Source organism: Camarhynchus parvulus, chromosome 18 (genome assembly GCF_901933205.1).
Source record: "Camarhynchus parvulus chromosome 18, STF_HiC, whole genome shotgun sequence".
In the NCBI taxonomy this organism is placed as follows: domain Eukaryota; kingdom Metazoa; phylum Chordata; class Aves; order Passeriformes; family Thraupidae; genus Camarhynchus; species Camarhynchus parvulus.
Genome location: NC_044588.1, coordinates 11,109,737 through 11,129,565, shown reverse-complemented (window position 1 = coordinate 11,129,565; position 19,829 = coordinate 11,109,737). Strand labels below are relative to the sequence as shown.

Genomic DNA, 19,829 nt, shown 5'->3' with positions numbered 1-19,829 from the left:
AGTGAGCCTCCCTACAGCTTTTCCTCGGATTTTATGTTTTCTTTGCCTTTAACACCCAGAACTGAAATGAAGGCCACCTCTTAAACCAGCAGGGTTTTAGAAATGGCAACCTCTCTATTTTTGCTTAGGAAGGTCTTGAGTCCATAGTTTGAGTCTGAGGCTTTCCAGAAGCAGCACGGCACTGCAGAAGCCGTCATGAGAAAGGGCCAGCACAGAGCCAGGTAGGGAAAATGATTTATTCAACATGCAGCAGCACAAATGCATTGGAGATGTATGTACAGGTAGGACTGCTGGGGATGAAGCAGGAACCTCACCCTACAGACAAGGAACATTCATGGTTTAATTTCCAAAGCAGCAGGACCGTGGTGCGTGTCCATGTCCGGGTGGCTGCTGCTGCTGAAAGCACCTGTGCTCTCCTGCCTTCCTCCAAGTCACAGTGAGATCCACGTGCAGGGAAGCAGTGACCCTGCTCCTCAGGACACACCACCCAGGCACTGCCCCCATGCCTACTGTGTCTAAAGTGCTGGCAAGAACATGTCTGAGGCAGAAAGAATTCTCTCCTTGTCCATTATCTCCCAGCCCATCAATTTAAAACAGCTTTCTTTAAGATCCAAACAACCCATCCCTCTCCCCTGGCTTCTGCATCAGGGAGCTGACAAGGCTGAGATCTCCACAGGCTTCAGACCAGGACAAGCTTGGATTCCACCTTCAGGGGTTCCTGTAGCTGCCTGGTGCCTCTGATGAGGGCCTGAGGCTTGTGAATCCCATTTTTTCATTTATAGGGATTTTACTCTGCAGCATAGTAAAGAAAATTCAACTATGAATAACTGCAAGCTGTGTTTGCAGCAATGGTTTTACAGCCACCATTCATTCCAGCATCATGTTCTCCTGTGGAGTTTTCCTTCATGAGGCAGGAGCCTCTGTACTGCTTTTCTCTGTGCTGCTCCCACTCCACGTATGAGAAGAGCTGTTGCTTGACAACCCTGCTGGAAATGCAGAGCTGAGTGTCCAAAGACTGAGCAGGCACCTCTCTGTGTTCGTGTCAATGGGTGTTAAAAACCCCCATTAATTTACAACAGTCTGTCAGGGCTCACTGAGGCACTGCTTGAGACTGGAAACTGAGAAGAAAGAAGGGGCTGCTGGAACCAAGTTTTGGTGATTTAAACCTTTTTTCTAGGAGGTTGCAGCTAAGGGATCAGCTCTTCTGTTAGCAATGATGTCCAGCAAAACTGTTTTCCCCTTTGTGGGGACAATTGCACTTTGCCACTTAATACAGGGAACAAAGAAAATGAGGCATTAACCCAGAACATGCCCCATCACAGCCCAGGGGAGCCTCTTCCTTTCTCTGCCTGCTTGTTCTGTTTTAATACTCTACGGCTCTATTATTTACATCTTGTAGGTCATTGTACTCAGCTCAATAAAACACAGTATTTGACTATACCAGTAATACTGCCTGCATGAGGGGACATCAGAGGCATCTCTCCTTTTCCCTGGATTCAGTCACCTGCCCTGACTAGTGATTGTAAAGACAGTTCTGTGCTCCAGGTGCTGTCCTCCTCCAATACTGACCAATACCCTCCAGCCCTTTTTCCTCCTCACTATGCATTTCCTCTTTTCCCCACACTATGGAATGCAATGGAGGCAAAAAAATAACCAGTGTAACCATTTGCAGACAAAACTCAGCACCAGCTGCCCCAAATGGATGCCCCAGGGTGGCAGCCAGCAGCATAAAATAAATATAACAAGTAAAGATATAGCAGTATGGCACACACGGAGCAAGGGGCTGCTTACACGGGCCCTTGGGAATGAAGCAGGAGAGGGGGAAGGGAGCTAAGTGCTGTTTCAGTGTAAAAAAGGAAGCATTCCCTCATGGAGCAGCATTATTGCTCAGCATGCTCACGGGCCCATGTGGCACAAGGAGGTCACAGGCCCAGGGAGGGTCTGTCAGGGCTCTGCGCTGAGCTCGCGGCATCATCACCCCACAGCCTGTCGGGATCTCTGGACAGCAGTGCAGGAAAAGCCAACTAAATCCCCTTCTGCTGACAGGTCTTCCCTCAAAATACAATAACTTCAAGTTTAATAGAGTGGAAGATAGAACCAGATTCACCCAGAGGTCAAAGTAAAAGCAGCCAGCACCACCTGTCGCTGGCTGCCTCTCAGTTCATGCTTGGCATAAGTGTTCCAGGGCCCCTTCAAATGTGGGGCACAACATTCTGGACTAAAGCTACAAGCAGAGTGGTCAGGACATGTAAACAAAGCTGAACATCACCAGTGGATAGCATGTGTGTCCCTCCCCACAGCACATCCGTTCCAGTCCTGTGGGATCCTGCCCTGGTCCTGTCAGAGTCTCTGGCAGTGTCCTAAGGTCATAGATTCCCCCACTGCTCCACCGGGGGAAACTGATCCACTTCGCCCACTTCTGTGCTAGGCTGATCTCCCAGGGTGAAGGTCAGTCTGTACCTCAGCCTCACCTTCTCCTGCAGGAAAGACAAAACCCGAAAGCAATGTGAGAACAGTCCCAGTTCAACAGCCCTGAACAAAACACTTCACTGTTACAGCTCTACAGAGAGCACAAGACTTCCATTGTACAGAGCAGGGGCAGGAGGGCTCAGGTTAAGTTCATTGAGTTCAGTTATTTACAAACCTGAGTTATTCACCTTACACTTCTCATACCAAAAACCTTTTACTGCTTAGCATGGAGCAGACCAAGAAAAGCATGAATGACCTGTGAGCATAGACTGCACAGACATGGCCAGTTGCTCAGCTGCTCTCCAGAGAGCCTAAAGACTGCTGCTGGAAAAGTTCCAAAAATTACATTCCTCATCATGTGGAGGAAGATAAAACAGTTCCTGCTCTGAAAAATGCCTTGCAATACAGTAAGCATGACATGGAAGCAGCCCTTCAATCAAGTCACAAAGTTTTTTAAACAACCACTAAACTCCTCTGACATTCATCCTTTTGTCTCAGGGATTTCAGCTGATACTTGAAGGGCACTTCCGTTGTAACTCTCAAGTATAAACATTTAAATTTGTCAAACAATTAGAAAGTCCTTCAGCTTTGTGCTTTCAGAGCTGGCTGACTGAATGAGTGACTACAGCAAGGAAAAACATCTTCTCAGATGCTCCTAGCATCATCAGCAGAAAGGGAAGTGTGAACCTCATTGTGTCCCTGGTCACAGAGAATGATGGAAGACAAGATCTGACATTTGCCTGCTGGTTCATCAAAAGTACTGCTACAGCACCAGTTAATTCAGCATTGATCTAATTATCAGCAAAACCAGGCACATTCAGTGCACAGGAGAGTCAAACTCCTGATGCAGCTTTGCTTCCCTTTAAAGCTGAGCCTGACATGATCCTTGCCCTTTGGCTGGAAGAAGTATACTGCCCCCTCTCATACCTCTCCCTGCCAAGACTGTTGGGAAGAGCCTCCTCCAGCCCTGAACTGAAACACCAACATTCCATAGTAACCGCTTCTGGAGGGCACATGAGAATCACAGGTAATTAAGGTTGGAAAAGACCTCCAAGATCATCAAGTCCAAACTTTTAGGAACTAACAGCTGTAGCTGCTCAAATGTTTGGTCCCACCCCTCCACAGAGTTCAGCTGGTATCAAACATGTCTGAAGAGGGCAGGATAAATCCCAGTGTCCCTCTCACCTTCGCAGGATTTGCCAGAAGCATGACCTGGGTGATGGCAGCTGGTGGCTGGATGGGATTGAATGGAGACAGCTCAGTGCCAGAGGGTGGCTGTAGCTTCACCTTCATGGACTGCAAATGAAACAGAGAGCAGAACCTCAGGGATGATCTCCTGCCTTGGGGACAATGAAGGATGCGTGCACAGGCTGGGGGGATAACAGCCCATATCCAAATGGAAGAGAATCAACCCACAAGTGAGAGAGAGGGAACAAGAGCCAGCCCAGCTTGCAAAACACAATAGGAAAAGGCAGATCTTGACTCATCCTCAGTGTTTTCTGCCTCTGACAAGAACCTTTGTGTTCTGGAAAGAGCACTGTGGAAGCCCAGGGCACTGAGAATATTTCTCTGTCTGCCCTGACCCCCAGGGGAGCACTGACTTTGACCCTCATTCAGGGAGAGAGTTTCCTAGACTACAAGATAAACTAGAATCCACAAAAGTGTGAAATAGATTATAGAGAGTAGTGTCGGTGTATCACTTGGTGAGAAATTGAGGTTTTGGGATTTTTAGTATGTTGTGGATGCAAGCAAGATGGAGGGCACAGGGTGTCATCCTGGGTTTCTTCTTCATGCTTCTTCTTCCTTCTTCTTCATGGGTTTGGGTGGCATTTTGTAATTGAGAAGAAAAGTTCTATTGCAGGCTCTTTGGGATCAGTTATTGGGTTAAAAGGGAAAATAATCTAGGTGTCAGCTCTTAATTGGATAGTTTAGTCTTAAAAGACCTTGTACCAAGAGACTGTTAGCCATTTTGTGCCTTCTAATGAAAGGCTGCCAAACTCACAGTAATGAGACTGTTTTACTGATAGGAAATAATAAACACCCGAGTCCAAACACAAATTACTGTATCAAGTGCCTTCAATCCAGACCCAGAAAAACCAACAACTGGTGCCCCCACAAGCACAGCCCATGGAAAGGTCAGACCAGGCTGTCCCAAGCCCCTGAGTCCATGGCCAGGCCTTCCTGGGTGCAGTCCCTGTGCCACGTGTCCCTACCTTGGGCACGGCCGCCTGCAGCACGATGTTCCTGACGGGCAGCGGCGCCGTGTTCAGCATGGACACCACCACCACCAGCACGTCCGAGCGCCCCGGCGGGCACTCCCGGGCAAAGTGCAGCAGGATCCGGAACCCGTTCTTGTCGTAGGCTGTCACGGGCAGGGCACTGCCTGCCACAGGGGGAGAAGGGAGAGGATCCAGGTTCGTGCTGCAGCACATGGTCTGAGACAGCACCAGGTGATCAGGATGTTCAGCTGGAGCTGCTCATCCCTTCTCTCTATTTCATGAACTTTGACAAGAAGCTTTGCCTTTAAAAATATCCAGAGCAAAGAGAAAAACCTGAAATACTCACTGGGTTTAATGGATTCCAAGGGAACATGGACATTGGCCAAAGAAATTTCAGGTGCTTTCATGGGACTGCCTTGCTGCTGGAATGATGTTGGCTGGAAGAGAGGACTTCCTGATCCAGCAGGGCAGCTGCTTGGGAAGGGAGCTGGTGGGGCCCCAGAGGCAGTGGCTGCCAGCCCTGCAGGTGCTGCTAATGGGGCAGGAGTGACAGTGGTTGGCAAAGTCACCCCAGGGAACACTGAAGGTGTTGCCATGACTTGGGTGGCACTCCTGCAAGAGAGACAGAAAAGCTGTGGTGAATGGAGCTGGAAGGGAAGCAGTAATTTCACCAATACCCAGAGGCAACAGCTCAACACAAGGACAAAGCAGCAGCCTGGAGTCAGGCTGGAGTCTGTGACTCTGCACAGTCTCACACGAGGAGAACTTCAAGGACAGGGGTGGTGGTTGGGTTGGGGTCACTTCTCTAAGCCAGGAAGGAAATGGGGCCTCTTGTACCTTAACAGCTAGTTCTCCTTCACACCACACCTTTGGATCTGTGTGCTCTGCCTGCCTTTCCCTCCCAGAGGTGGGAAACTCATATTAGTTTGTAAACTGAAACCTCTGAGAAGAAAAATCCCAATCCCACATTTCTACCAAACCAGAGAGTTGAAAGTCACCCTCAGAACCTGGCACTGCAGTGAGCTTGGCTTCTAACTGCAGAGCCAAAGCAAAGTCAGGACTTTTGGTTACCCTTTGGCTTCTTCAAGGAGTTGTCCCAATGCATCCATCTTATGTGACATATTGCCCCCCACAGACGAGCTGAAGTACCCAGGAGCAGCTGGAATATTCTTAGGAGGCCCTGCAGGGGCAGCTGGTACAGCAGGAAATACAAACGGTGCTGAGTTTGGTGCTGGGATGCTGGGAGCAGTCTGGGAGGCTGGGAAAGCAGAAGGCAGCGTGGCTGATGTCCCACACGTGGTCTGTGATGTGTGATGGAGAAGAGGGTTCCCTGCAGGGTTGCAAGCAACAGTCACCAACTTCGGATTAAAGAAATCCAGGTCCAACTGCTCATTCTGAAAGAGAGGACAGGCAGATGCTCTAACTCGCTGCTGGCCCTGATGCAGAGATGGCACTGCTCTCTCACAGAGGGACAAAGGTTTACCACAAAAACAGGTTCTGGGTGACAAGCAGCAAAGTCTGCAGCCTAAGTCAGGACTACATCTGATCTGTAATTTAAGCAAAGCAAGGACTAACATCATGGGGACAGATGGGACTGACACTGAGAAAGCCAGGTTCAGGGATACCTACTCTGCTCAAACACAGCTATCCCAGATTTTAGGGCTAAGCCAGACTGCCCCTTTGCCTGTGTGATCACATGCTTTTCCAAGGTGACAGTGTGTCCTGAGACCTCCCACAACATCAGTCTCTCCCTCCCTCCTCTTCCCTGAGACTCCTCCTTTGTACCTCAAACATGCTCCACTGGTTGTTCTCTGAGGTCTCCTTCCCTGCTGCAGGGGCTGGGTCATTCAGGCCTGAAGGGAAAAACAACAGGAGGAGAAAATGAATTCAGTGTAATTCCTTGGCTGCTATTTCAGTACCATCAAAACTTGATTCAGCTCTTCCAGAGCCCAAGAACCTGATGAAACACTGAGATGGACTGCAAGTTTGTGATGAGGAAAAGACTGACAGCATCAGCAGCCAACAGTCATGCCGTGCACGCAGCTCTTCTAACCCATCCATTGCCTTTTGCTGTTCACATCTGGGCTCCACAGACAGGCATCCTGCAGGCTCCTATGCACAGCCCCTCTGAAGAACCTTCTCCTCAGCACAATGTCCCAGCAGCCCCAGAGATCAGAATTCAATTGCACTGAACAGTTACTTTCTTGCAGCCAGCCCTGGGAAGAGATTTTAATACTGACTCACTGACCAGGGCTTATACTCAGAATGACGCAAGGGAGCGTTCCCTGGAATCCAGGAACATGGAGAACACAAAAGTAGCCTTTCTTAGGATGGATTGAGCAGCCCTTTTGCAGGCCCCTCAGCATCTTACCCAAGCACAGGAGCTCCTCATCCAGCAAGGACAGGGAGTTGGTTGTGCTGCCCTGCTGAGTGGGTGCCGTTTCCCCGTGGCTGGCGGAGCTGCTGTGCGGCGGCGCGAACGCCTGGGGAGGAGGAGGGAGGATGGGGATCTCAGCTGGGCCAGGGGCTGGGCTGGGGGCTGCTGCCAGGCTCCTGGGGGGCAGTGGGGGCGGCGGCGCGCTGCTGACGTCCAGTCCAGCGAGGTCAATCAGGGTGTTGAGATTATTGGTGGAGTTACTCCCTGCAGCAGACAGAAGAGCACTACTAGGAAAAAAGGCAAAAGGCTCAGAGCAAACCCAGTGTGTGCAAGAAATTAGCAGAGAGATGGTTTAGATCCTCATCTGAGCCTGGCCTATGGCTCTTTGTAACAGAGAAAGGATATTTACTGTCTGGACTATGTAAATCAACACAGATACTTAAAAGAATGAAAATCTGCTGCAACCACTGCTCCTTCCCCAGTGCTTCACAATTCATGATCTCTCCAAAAATCTTTTGAACTCAGATGAGGCTTTGGGAGATCCTACAGCATCATAATAAAGAGAGGTTACCAGAGAGCTGGAAAGCTGAAGGAAATTCATATCACCTCAGTCTTCATATTTAGAACAGTCTTGTCCCAGTAAGATGCTGCCAGGCAGCTGCGAAAATGTTTGAGTCGCAAGTGGTAATTCTGTCACAATTGTGTCCAGAGCTTTCAATGGTGAAGCTCAAGTGTTAAGTGGGCAACTGGCCTGAATTCGCAAATGAAATTACTTGCAAAATCAGGAAAAGGACCCCTGGTCCAGCTCCTACTCTTCAGCTCTTGTTTGATAAAATGTTTTTGATAAAATTGCTTTTGATAAAATTATCTTCTTCTTACACATTACCATTAAAAAACAGGACAAATGTGGGGAGGAAAATGTATGAGAACTTCCAGCCACACAAACTGCTCACATGGAGGTTTGCTACTGATGTCATCAAAGGTTTCAATAATATGGACTGAGCAACGGAGAATGCAAAGCTGCAGCACTGCTGCTCCTGTTCAGAATTGTTTATCCACTGCTCAGGAACCTTCTTGTTCCCCTCTGATTCACAAACTGTTGGCCACAAGAACCATCAAAAGCTACTTCAACAAAACAGGAAACATTGTTCAAAACACTTAGAATTGCAGGATTCAAAAATTAAACAATTGGCTTCCCAGGAACTCACCTTCCACTACAGACATCCCAGGGAGATCCACTTCACCATTGATCACTTGTCCCTCTATTATTTTTTTATAGGAATTTATCACACGTGATAAATTGTCACTGGCCTGCAGAATATCCCCTACAAGAGAGATAAAAATTACCTCCAAGGCTTTAGTCCCTTTGTTCCCACTAATGCTGAGAGTGCTCAGTTTTCAGCTAAATAATCAGCAAGAAAACTCATGAATATTTGGCTGTGAGCTCCATCACTCTGCCTTTGCCACATATCTATAAGCAATACCCTGACCTTTTCTAGCTCCACACACATTGCAGTACCAAGAAAAAAATGAGCCCAAGGTTCTTCCCCACAGCAACTCCCTTCCCCTCCCAAAGCAGCAGCTGTCCCCCATCACTGCTCCCATCCTCCTGAACCAACTTTACTGTGCAGTCCTAGCCTGAACTGAAATGATAAGCACAAAGAGAGAAGGCCTGTCCTTTATTAAAGCAACAAGAACCCACAGTGAGGAAATGACTTTACAGCTGAACCCTTACAAAGGCAAGAAGCACAAAAGCAATTAAAAAGGAAAAGTGTAGCTTAGTTTACCCAAACTGCTGTCATTATCCTCTGTCTCACTGGCCAGCTTGAACAGCGTCCGTCTTTTGGTTTCACACCTTTCATAGAGCTCCTGAAAGACAGATTAGGACAGAGGGTTTCACCAGCCAGGAGCCACTGCCAGCAGCACCAGTCAGCACAGAATGACCCCCAGAACAGACCAGTCTCACTATGCTGACTGTGCTAGTGTGGCTGCACAGCCAGGATGGCCCTCTGTGCCCAGCTCACAATGCTCAGCAGTGTTACACGAGCCTGGGGTAACACAACCTGCATTCCCAACACATTTCTCAGTCCTCCCTTACATCAGCACTTATGGCCAAGTTCTAATCCAAAAGAGATGTTTCTTCCTTGTACAGCAGTCCCTGAAAGAGCAGAATCATGCTTCAGCAATTAGGCTTCAATTGTGCTGCACCCACTACTGAGTATGCAACCACACAGCAGAAAGGTGGCAGTAACAAAATGGTTCACAGAAACAAACACGTTTCTTAAGAATCTTACCACTCTTTAAAGACTGTGTTGTTAAAAATAAGTGGGTTTGATTTTTAAAATAAGATAATGTGCAATTCTTAAAGGCTCTGGGCCTACCAAGTCATCCCTGGTGGTTGTTTTGATCTTCACTTTGCTGATGCTCTCCTTACCCTGAAATACAAGCTAAAACTCTTCCTCTGAAGGGGAGGGACTATTTTCTGCCCCATTCAGCCTTTAGTTTATTCATCCACAGTGCTACAACAGACAGTTATGACCTGCAATCTGTGTGCCCTTATAGGATCCAGAATTACAAACTGCAGCTTATAGGTTCTGCCATGCTGCACCTCTGGAGAACAGCTGCACCTCACTTCAAGCATAGATGAAATGGAGCTACTCCCCACCCAGTCTTTTGGTAAAAGGCACTAAAAACATGGATATTTTCTTGCCTGCTGTTTGCAGCAACTGCTCCTGTTTCTCACCACTGCTCCCCATTTTACTGCAGTGTTTGTAATTCTCTGCAGAACTCAAGTCTGTAACAAAGGACTGACTCCAGGATTGCTGGGAAGAAGGAGCAGCTCAGACCCACCTTCATGAGCTCCCTGTCAGCCTCTGATGAGTCCTCTTTGCTGTAATGAACCAGCATCTCATTCAGCAGCTTCACATTGTTGTTCACCTCTTCCAGCGTGTGCATGCGCTTTGTCACCTTCTGGATCCGAGCCTCATCCTTCAGGGTGGAAAGCACAGATAGAAAGGGTGAGTTTCCTTCTAAAAGCTCACAGCAACACAACCAGTGATGTTATCTGCAAATGTGTCAAGTAACTGCTATTAAAGATTAAGCCAGAAAAAAGCAAACAAAACCCTTCTTCATTCATGTCAAACTTTGTTTATTTTATTGTCTTTTCACCACCATTCTGAAATTACAGGCAACCCCATATTTCCAGAAAGTCTGATTAGATAGACTTCAATGTATAATTACACCACTAAAAAAGTTCCAAGAAGTTCCTTTCTGACCTTTTCAGAAGATTTTTTTTTGTTCACTTGATGCCACTTAACAAAAGAGAGGTGTTTGAGGCAAAACATTTACTAGGAAAAACAAGCACACTTTGGTGGAAAATGTCCACCCATCTGTGACTGGTGATTCCAACTGAAGACAAGAGGAGCTTGAATGAAATATCTTGGTAACCTATACAACCACTACAGTCCAGAAGGTATCCTTTTATTTGCCAGAATCCCAGTGAGTCATTTCCTGGACTCCAGAGTTTGGAATGACTGCCATGGGTGGATGCAGCACAGCTCTACAAACAGGAAGGTGTTTCCATGAGCTTGTTTGTGAGAAAAACCAGTCCAGTAATTCAGTCCTCAGCATCCAGGGGTGGTACCACAATGCTCCCACCAAACCTTGATATGAAATCCCACCTTGAATGATGGGAATGTGGTTATTTATAAGAGACATTCAATTCCTGCCCCATCATTCACCAGAGACACCAACCGTAGACACAAACATCACATTTCTGTACCACAAACATCTCCTAGGTACAAACTAGAGACCAAATCCTAACCTTTCCATTGCTTAAAACCTGGAAAGCAGACTGCTTATCTGAACCAATCCTACAGGAATTTCTTACCTCTTTTACCATGGATTTTATAAGTTTGTTTGCCTCTTGTAAATCATCTGGGTTTTTGCTTTTCAGCAGCTTGGCTAGAAGCTGAAAGACAAGAAAATTATAGTCAGGAAAAAAATAAAGACCCTTGAGCAAAGGAAAAGGGATCTGTATGAACAATTCAGGGGAAAAGGGATACAGCCCAGTATTACAAGGCTCACACAGCTTCCGTAGTTACAGGGACTTCGGCAGGAGTCATTTAGAGTTTATTATCTATGTGAGTTGCTGCATTCCTGCTTTTACACAGGACATATTCTGTGACATCTCAGTGACTTCTGGTACTAGATAGTTATTCCTCCCATACATTATTTTTCCTCCAGTGTGTGAAACATTCTCTGCTTTCCAGTACTTCAGTAGGATGGCACTTGAACATAAATAACCCCATAATGGTAACACAGACAAGGTCTTAACTGGAACTTTGGGTTAAGCAGGTGGACAAAGCAGTGAACCCTGCAAAAGTACAGATCATCACCCCCAAAATAAAAGCCACATTATTATACTTTGCTTCCTTATTCTAAGTGTGCACTGAGTAATCACTTTTCATTAGTGATTTTGTCACAAGCCTTCCCTGTACCTTGGATTTCTCCTCATCATCAAACACTGGGTTCTTGGGACGAGGTGGTGGGGAAGGAATCAGTGTTCTGTCTGCAGGAATCACAGGATCAAACATGACAATCCCTGAAAGCAGAAAGGGATCCTGTGGGTCAGCACACACACTCACACCAGGCAGGGCACACAGGTACTCCCAGGCTTCTCTCAGAGCCAACACACATCTGCCCCTGATGCTGCCACACTGCTCCAGTGAACAATCTGCATCCCTAGGCTGACTTCACCTGGATGTTCTTCCAACCCCCTAACAAGAGCTAAAACTCTGCCTCTGAAGGGGAGGAACCATTTTCAGCCCCATTCAGCCTTCAGTTTATCCATCCACAGTGCTGCAAGGGACAGTTATGACTTCCAGTATGTGTGTCCTAATAAGACAGGATGGTTTCCAGAGCTTTCATGGAATCTATTTTTCTTGTGAAGCTACTGATTTTTTTCATTGTGCCTACACAAGAAATGTGTGTCAGCTGAACTAAAGGAACAGCTGCAAAGCCATTTAGTTAAAAGAACACAAAAAGCTACTTGGAAGCCCTTATTTCACTTTAAATTAGACTTGTTCAAATAATCTAATAGCTACTTCCACCAAAAAAAAAAAAAGAACTTATAAAAGGCCCTTCAAACCAAAACAAAAGTATTTGCAAGGTATTTCACTAATTTAGTTAACCAAGCCAGCCCAACCCTGCCCAAGGCATTTACACATAATGAAAAGCTTTTCAGAGAATTTCTCCCTTGTTCTATCTCCCCTCAGAGCTTGTCTTGATCCCATTTAATTAGAAGCTGTATATTTTGTGACACTCTTGCTCAAAGCCGAGGCTGGAGAGAATGCATGAGCGAGCAGCTGACTCCCTACCTTGTCTCTTCAGCATGTAGTAGGCATCCTTGATTTTGGATTCCTCTGGCAATGCCACAGTCCAGCTGTACAGCAATTCAATCACTTTGGACTTCACCTTCTCTGAGACTCGGTCCCCCAGGTACTAAGTGTGGGAAAAAAGATCCAAATCCTTCATGTTCTTAATTTCTTTTTAAAAATAAAGCTCTGTGGAAGCTCAGTGAAATAAATTCAAAGGTGTATGATCCAAGTTCCAAGATGGTCTAAGGTACATCTCATTAGGAGGAAAAGGTGCTCCTCTAAGAGATTTGAAATAACAGTGAAGAGAAGCTTTGTGATTACCTCCAGCAAAAGAAAAAGCAGCTGTTCTGCTGACTCCAGGATTTTGCTATTTTAAAAATTACAGCAGTACAGAGAACCACCCCCTCCTCTGTCTTATGGGAGAGAATTTGGGAATGCATTGTTGCATCAATCATGCCATAGGGAAGATTTTCAGCACATTAAACTCATCATGAATGCTGAGGGACTTAGCCTGGCACTCTTTACACAGCAAGTCAGCAGAATGAGGACTAGAACTCCATGGTGTGCTGTCAAACCTCTTGTTTTAACCTCTGCATCACATTTCTCTTCCACAATGACTGGAATTTCATTTTTTAAAACAACACAGCCCAAGTTTTAGAAGCTCTTTAGAGTTACTTGAAGGATTAGTACACGCAGAGACTGCATAGTGATGGCAACTTAGTACAACTTCCTGAGAAATTCAGTAAGGCATAAAAACCCCCCAAACAATAAGAGCTTAGCTAACAAATGCTCTTGAATATAGGCTAATAAGTGCAATGAGCCAAACAGAACACTGCAAATATTTTGGATGCTGTCTGTAGCTTACAAAGGTCATACAAAAAGCAGCTACAGCTGTAACACTCAGGGACTAACCTTTGGAGACACAACTTTTATTAACTCATTTAAAAAGCGAAACTTCCCAACTTCATTATGAAATCTTCTCCCACAATTCTTCATACAAGCTTCCAGCACCTGCATTCAAGAAACAGAAACAGGGGCTGAAAGCAAAGGGAAAAACCCTACAGCAACAGTGTGTGTTCTGCTTAGAGGGGAGGTAAAGGGCCCCTGTCAGTGAGACAAGTATTCCTGCTCCATGCAGACATTCGTCTCCCATCTTTAGGGATGACACACCCTCATCTGGGTCTGTGTTATCTCAGTACTTGGCCTCAACAATAAACACAAATCTTGCCTGAAGATAACAAAGGAAAGCAGCTCAAACTAACGCAGAGTTGTTTCTGGACACTTTAGGGATGGAACTGTGCTCCCTCCCAGGGATCAGGGCACTCAGCCCCAGCTGACCCCATGGACACACCCTGTGCCCCCTCTACCCCACCCAGGTGATGCAATGGGATACATGCCTGGATTTAAGGGGAGAGGTAAGGACTACCTACTGTCAAGGCTTGGACTGCCTCCCATTCCTGTGGTGACTGGATTTTATGAGCCAGGAGTCTCACAGCTATCTGAGGCCTAGAACAGAACAGGTAAACACCACAGAAGACTTTAACACTTCCACAAATTCTGCTGTTTAAACAAAGTGTCTTGCAAGTAAAGATTTTAAACATGTGAAGCTCCACCAGCATTATCAGTGATAACCCCATTTTACAGACTGGCAAATGGAATAATTTTGGCCAGATGAGAACCCTGGAGCTGCTGAAGCTGAAATTAAAAGCAGATTCAGAATTCCCAGTTTCCCAGTGCTCAGTCTGGATTAGCCACGCTGCCTTTCACAGGAGAGGCAGCACCTTCTCTCTGTTGTAGCCAGCTCTTCCTTGTGGTATCAGTATATGTAAAAAAAGTGTATCTGTTTGATAATGGAATTTCACACTTTAAACTGTGAACATTTATTTATTAAGTCTAGAGCAGTTTGGGACACCCACCCTTCAAGTTCCTTGTTGATCTGGTCACAGAATCCAATGATGTATTCCCAGTCTTCTTGCCTGTTGGATGGGTTGGTGGCTTTATCTTTGGCAAGGGAAAGATATCAATTAAGAGAAGAAACAGCATAAAAGCTCACACATTTCCTAGAGAAAAGAATCTGACATCCACTGCCAGCTCTAACAAAGGAGAAAGAAGTCCACACATGGTACGTCTGTTCAGGGAAAAGGGCGTGTCCAAGTTGAGACATCCAAACATCCAGTAAGAACCACTGCTTTCCAAAGAAAACAGGTGGCCAAATCTCACGAGTTTAGAGACAGGCTATTCCCATATCCTAAATGAGAGCACAGAATAAAATATTTCAGCTCACAGTTTCCTCTGCCTGAAATGATGTCTCTTTCTATTTGGCTGTAACAATAAATTCTTTAAAAGTTAAACCCTCATACTTTACATATGAAATTATTTTTGTATTCCCTGGGAATTTTGCAGAAGGAAGAGCTGGAAGATCAGATGTTTAATATCAGTCATGTAGCATTAGCACTTGCTTGTGGAGTGCCAGCTGTTTTGATTGATGCCTTAGCATTTCTCCTGGGATTTATGAACTGAAATTTATTATTATACATTGAGTTCTTCTTGCAGGTAATAAACACTGCAGCCTGCACCTGATCAGGAACTCAAATCCTCCGTGCAGAAGCTAAGAGATCAACACTTTACTGACAGGGCTATTTCAGGTTCCTGAAGGATCCTCCCTCAAGCAGCAGGACCTCACTGACTGCACTGATTGCAGAGTAGTGAGGCCATCAGCACCTCTTTGGTTCTGAATGCATCTTCTACATGAATTTCACTTAACCCTGATGCAGCAATGAATTTACAGATCAGATTCCTGCTTTAACCTAATTTTCCAGCCAAGATGACCAGACATAATGGTTTTTCTTTCTTGTAAGGGAAGAAACAATGCACTGTACCTGTCCCTATATATCTAAGAGCTGGCCTTTAAGAAACCTTCCTAAAAACTTTAATATAATGGAAAGAGGTTTAGGAAATTAAATATTGCTTAGTCAGGTAGTATAGAGCAGGGGATGAAGGGCAGGAAAAAACCCAGCACACACTCCTGTACTTTCATCTCAGAGGGAAGCATAACAAAACAAACACATGCTGCATTACCAAGTGTCATTTTTTATCATCATTAAAACATATCCTTTTACCTTTCCAGAGACAGCTAAACAGCTGTCAGGCATCTACTCCAAACCCTCCCTTTCCCAGTGCACCTGAGCCCTCCTTCTGTGGCCATCCTGCAAGGTTTGCTCAGGTTTTCCTCCTCACTGAATGGTATTTGTAAAGCAAGTAAATGTTTCCATGGATTGCATGGTAAAATATTCCACTGGTGAATGAATCTCTGTGCCCACTGCTGACCTTCATGGGACCCTAGATGAGCAGAAGACAGCAGTGAGGGAGGAATAACTGCAAGATAACATCCTGTAGAACTCACTGAGCTACCAGGCTGGTCTTAAACTCAGGAGATTCAAGGGAAGCTCAGTTTAAAAGACAACTTCTGCAGAGCCAAACAACTGTTCCAAACATGTGGCACCTAAACCTTATTACCACATTTGCAACTGATGAACACCCTGGAAGCACCATGAAACCATGGACTTAAAACAATCTAAAGCCTCTTCATGCAAGTCAAACAGCACTGTGGTGCTTTGGTGCTCCAAAGCACCTCTTGTGCTCAGCAGGCCCAGAAGAAAAACCACTCAGTTCCTGGCTGGAATTAAGGGAATTGACTTAATGAATGCAGGAGGAGCACAAACAGATAAGGACACACAACCAACTGGACTTTGCTGGCTGCACATCCTGAAATTAGGAAAATGATGTGGTACAAATAGGTAAATGTAACCAAGTTTCCCATGTTCAAAGTGTTAATTTTAAAGCTGTTCCAAATACCTCCAAAAATTTTTGCAATGACACTGGATTATGCTCTCAGACTCATCTAAGTTTTTTCTGCAAAAGCTCTCACACATAGACAGTGAAGTCTCAGAAGGAGAGAGTGACTGCCAAAGGGAAGTGCTGTTCCACATGAAGAAATTTCCTATTTCTAACATCCATAAAACCTCCATATGAAACCTTGGTTCATAAAAGTTAATGAGCTTGATCACAAGTCCTGCCCTGGCTCTGGAGATTGATGTGTTTGCATGACACAACACACCAGGGTGTATGGATAGCTGTCCCCAGTCTCAGCATAGCCACATGAACTCAGCAGCCCAGCACAGTGGAATCACCTCACTTCACCCTACAGGAAGCAGTGTCACGTCTATCAGGTTGTGACTTACAATCCTCTCTTTTCATGAGAATGCTTAAAATGTGGGCAAGGAGCTCATCTGTGCTGCTTTATAAATATGCTTCAACTCTTATGTGAAAGGATTCAGTCCAGGATGAAGAGTTGGTGCTCTGGAATATCAAGCCCTTGGCTTTTCTGTTAAAACTGCCAACCAAGGCCCATTTGGTACCAGTTGTTTGCTTCCACAGACACTTGTCCACCTGGTCCCCTCCTGAAAATCCCATTTCACACTGGCAACCACATGACTCTAAACTAGCAATCTGGGGACGGAAGTCTTGGCACTGCCCCAGTCCTGCCACCACTTCTGCCTCAGTTTTCAGCTTTTTTAAAAATGTGCTCAGGACAAACAAAGCTGCTTCACACCCACCCTGAGCATCAGAGCCACTCAGCCCTCAGGTGCTCTGCCAGACTGAAATGCTAATGAGGCAACATTCAGATTAATAATTAGATACGAAACAAAGGTGTTTGTTTTCCCTGGAGAGAAACTATACTGGAAAGCAGAGAACCACAGAGCAGCTGGAATGAAGAGAACCACAGACCATTAACTGGCTGGTAACAAATGCTCCTGTTTTCCTGGGTTCACTTCTCTATTGAAATGGGCCAAAAGCCACCCCAACAAAGAGTTTGCCCAGGTCAGGCTTAGCCTGTGATTCCCAGCCCAGGCATGTCCAGTCTAACAGTCAGACTCTGCAGTCCTGGGCAGAAAAGAACACTGAGCCAGACAAACAAAGGAAAAAAGAAATGAAGAAAGTTACAATATTTTATCCATTTGCATCTGTTCCACAGTGGAACACTGCCTTAGCCTGACATGAGCAGGGTACAAGACGCTTCCTTTTGGATGCAGCAGAAAAAGCAGCATTGGAGTCAAAGGCTCCAGTTGTGTTTGTACAGCTGACATTATCTCCTAACCTTCTTCTGTTTCAGCTCAGAGCAGAAGCAGAGCCTTCCTGCCAGGAGGGGACAGGAAGGATCACCTTCTCTCATCCCAGCTGCCTGGAATGAGGCAGGACATGCAGATGCCAGATCATCCCAGGCTGAGGCGCAGATCTTGCTGCAGCAGCAGGACACGAGGATGATGTTACTTCATGGGTCTGTGACTCCACCTGATGCCAGAGGCAGGGCAGCAGGAAGCTGCACACCACCACAGGAAAAGAAAAATGGAACATTTTCAATCAGAAATTCTCCGTCTTCCCGTGACTGGGAAGTTGGCTGTGCTGCCGAGCCGTTCCCTTAGGGGGGGTACAGCATGGCACACCCTCAAGGCTGGCATTAGCCGCGGCTTTGTCATGACTACAGCAAACCCCTCGGGAGGGCAGGTGAAAGCCGGGAGCTGCAGCAGCTCTGCCCGCCCGGCCTCACGGCGCCGCCGGTAATTCCGGACACGGGAGGCTCCGCGCTCCCTGCGATGGGAGGGGCGATACAGCCACACCGGCAGCGATCGCTGTAGCAGTGACCTGGCATAAAAGCATCCTCCTAAATCTGACGGCAGCACTCAAGCCTTGAAAAATGTGTGCCCCTCTGCAATCAGGCTCGCTGCAATGCTTCTCACAGTGAGTAAGGCCTTTGCAACTCTTCCCTGTAGCCCCTTGGCCAAGGACACATCACCTCTCCCTTAACTTCCTCAATTAAAAAATATCCCCACAAAACAAGCAGTCAGGAAGCATTCCAGGCTATACAACCCAAAATATCCTTCCTACTAGAGACATTTTCACACACAAACTGAACTGGGTGAGTCAGCTCTCCTCAGAGAAATATTGCAAGGAAGGGATGTGGGTGTTCCTTCTTGTGTCTCACTGGCTACAACAAAAGATATTGACAAATTGTGGGAGTTCAGAGGAGGAGCAAAAACGGTAAGGGGACAGAAGGGATTGAGCTAAATTGAGAATAGATGAAAACATCTTTCAGCCAGTAACTCGGCTAACAGACCATGACAGCATGTACATGTTTGAATTTTATATAAAAATACCAAGAAAGAAGGAGTAATCTTGTTTATGGAAGGATAGCTCCAAGGGTAACAGGTTTTGCACTCTGAGGTATTTGGGGTAATGACCATCTTCTGCTGTTTGCCCAGTACCTGACTACTTGGAACTTCACTTGCTGACATAATCAAACAAATAACCATTAAAAAAAGGAGAAGAAAATCTAGGCAACAGGCTACGATGTGCAGCATGGCCTCCCAGGGACAGCAGCAGGAGCTCCTGTGTGTAGAATATATAAAAAACAATTGCAGTTATGACTGATTTGTTCAGGAATCACATCTCCGGGTTCTGCACAGCCAGAGCCCAAATGCCATGGGCAGCACGGACACACAGGCAGGGCCACTCGGCAGGGGCTGGGCATCAGCAAACAACGGGGGTTTGTCCCCTCTAACCTTACAGGTACCTTAATCTGACAAAGGGTTTTGATATTTTCCAGCCTCTACAGAATGGATGTCCACAACTACCCCAAAACCGCAGCCAGGCATAAAGCAGGATTTGTCTGCTTGAAAAATCACAGTTGTGTAACACATGAATAAATTAATTCATCTGGGAACCCCCACAATTCTGAACCTCACGAACAGCACTCAGGCTGTACACTCGACGGGCCACAGGCCACGCAAGGGAAGAGACGGGAGGGACAGACACGAACCAGGACTCTTTATGGACAAGAAAAAGCAGCAGCCTCGCAGGGGCTGAGCTGCAGACGGGCCCGGTGCCCCCGTCTCCGGCGCGGAGCTGCTACCGGCCCCCGGCCGCTGCCGCGCCCCACACCGAGCTGACCGCCGGGAGGGGAGGCCCCGGCTCTCCGCCCGGGACGGCGCATCCCCGGCTGCCGAGACCCCGTGCCCGGTGTGCCGAAACTCCCCCGTGCCCGGGGGCTGTGCCAACCCGTCCCCAGGGCGCTGTCACCCCCCGGCCTCCCCGGCACGGCCCCGGGGCTCCCGCCCGGCTGAGGGGGGTAGCGGGGTCGGGCGAGCGGAGGCTGCAGGGAGGCGCTGGGAAGGGGCTGAGGGGCCGGGGGGCAGCGGGGCCGGGGGCCGGAGGGGGCCGGGCAGTGCCCCCGCGCCCGCGGTACTCACTCAGCCACGACTCCAGGCTCTCCCCCTCAGCCTCCGCCATGTTGCCGGAGCGACCCGGGGCCCCGCCCCGCCCGCGCGA

At 47.0% G+C, this 19,829-nt stretch overlaps 1 protein-coding gene across 2 annotated transcripts; it reads right to left on the bottom strand.

The window, feature by feature from the left end:
- Window positions 1-222: 222 nt before the first annotated feature.
- Window positions 223-19,815, bottom strand: GGA3 (golgi associated, gamma adaptin ear containing, ARF binding protein 3). 2 transcript variants are annotated; one of them, XM_030962174.1, is made up of 17 exons: window positions 19,751-19,815; window positions 14,360-14,444; window positions 13,874-13,949; window positions 13,356-13,454; window positions 12,444-12,567; window positions 11,565-11,668; window positions 10,955-11,035; window positions 9,916-10,053; window positions 8,853-8,934; window positions 8,274-8,390; window positions 7,060-7,329; window positions 6,474-6,541; window positions 5,760-6,082; window positions 5,035-5,300; window positions 4,683-4,852; window positions 3,655-3,765; window positions 223-2,477 (listed from the first exon to the last, which is right to left on the bottom strand). In XM_030962174.1, exons 1-17 carry the CDS (start codon window positions 19,788-19,790, stop codon window positions 2,367-2,369), a joined length of 2,265 nt encoding a protein of 754 aa, XP_030818034.1. In that variant the 5' UTR covers window positions 19,791-19,815; the 3' UTR covers window positions 223-2,366. The 2 variants fall into 2 exon arrangements, with proteins under 2 accessions (XP_030818034.1, XP_030818035.1); XM_030962175.1 differs by lacking the exon at window positions 19,751-19,815 and having other exon boundaries at window positions 13,870-13,949; window positions 14,360-15,150.
- Between the last annotated feature and the right edge of the window lie 14 nt (window positions 19,816-19,829).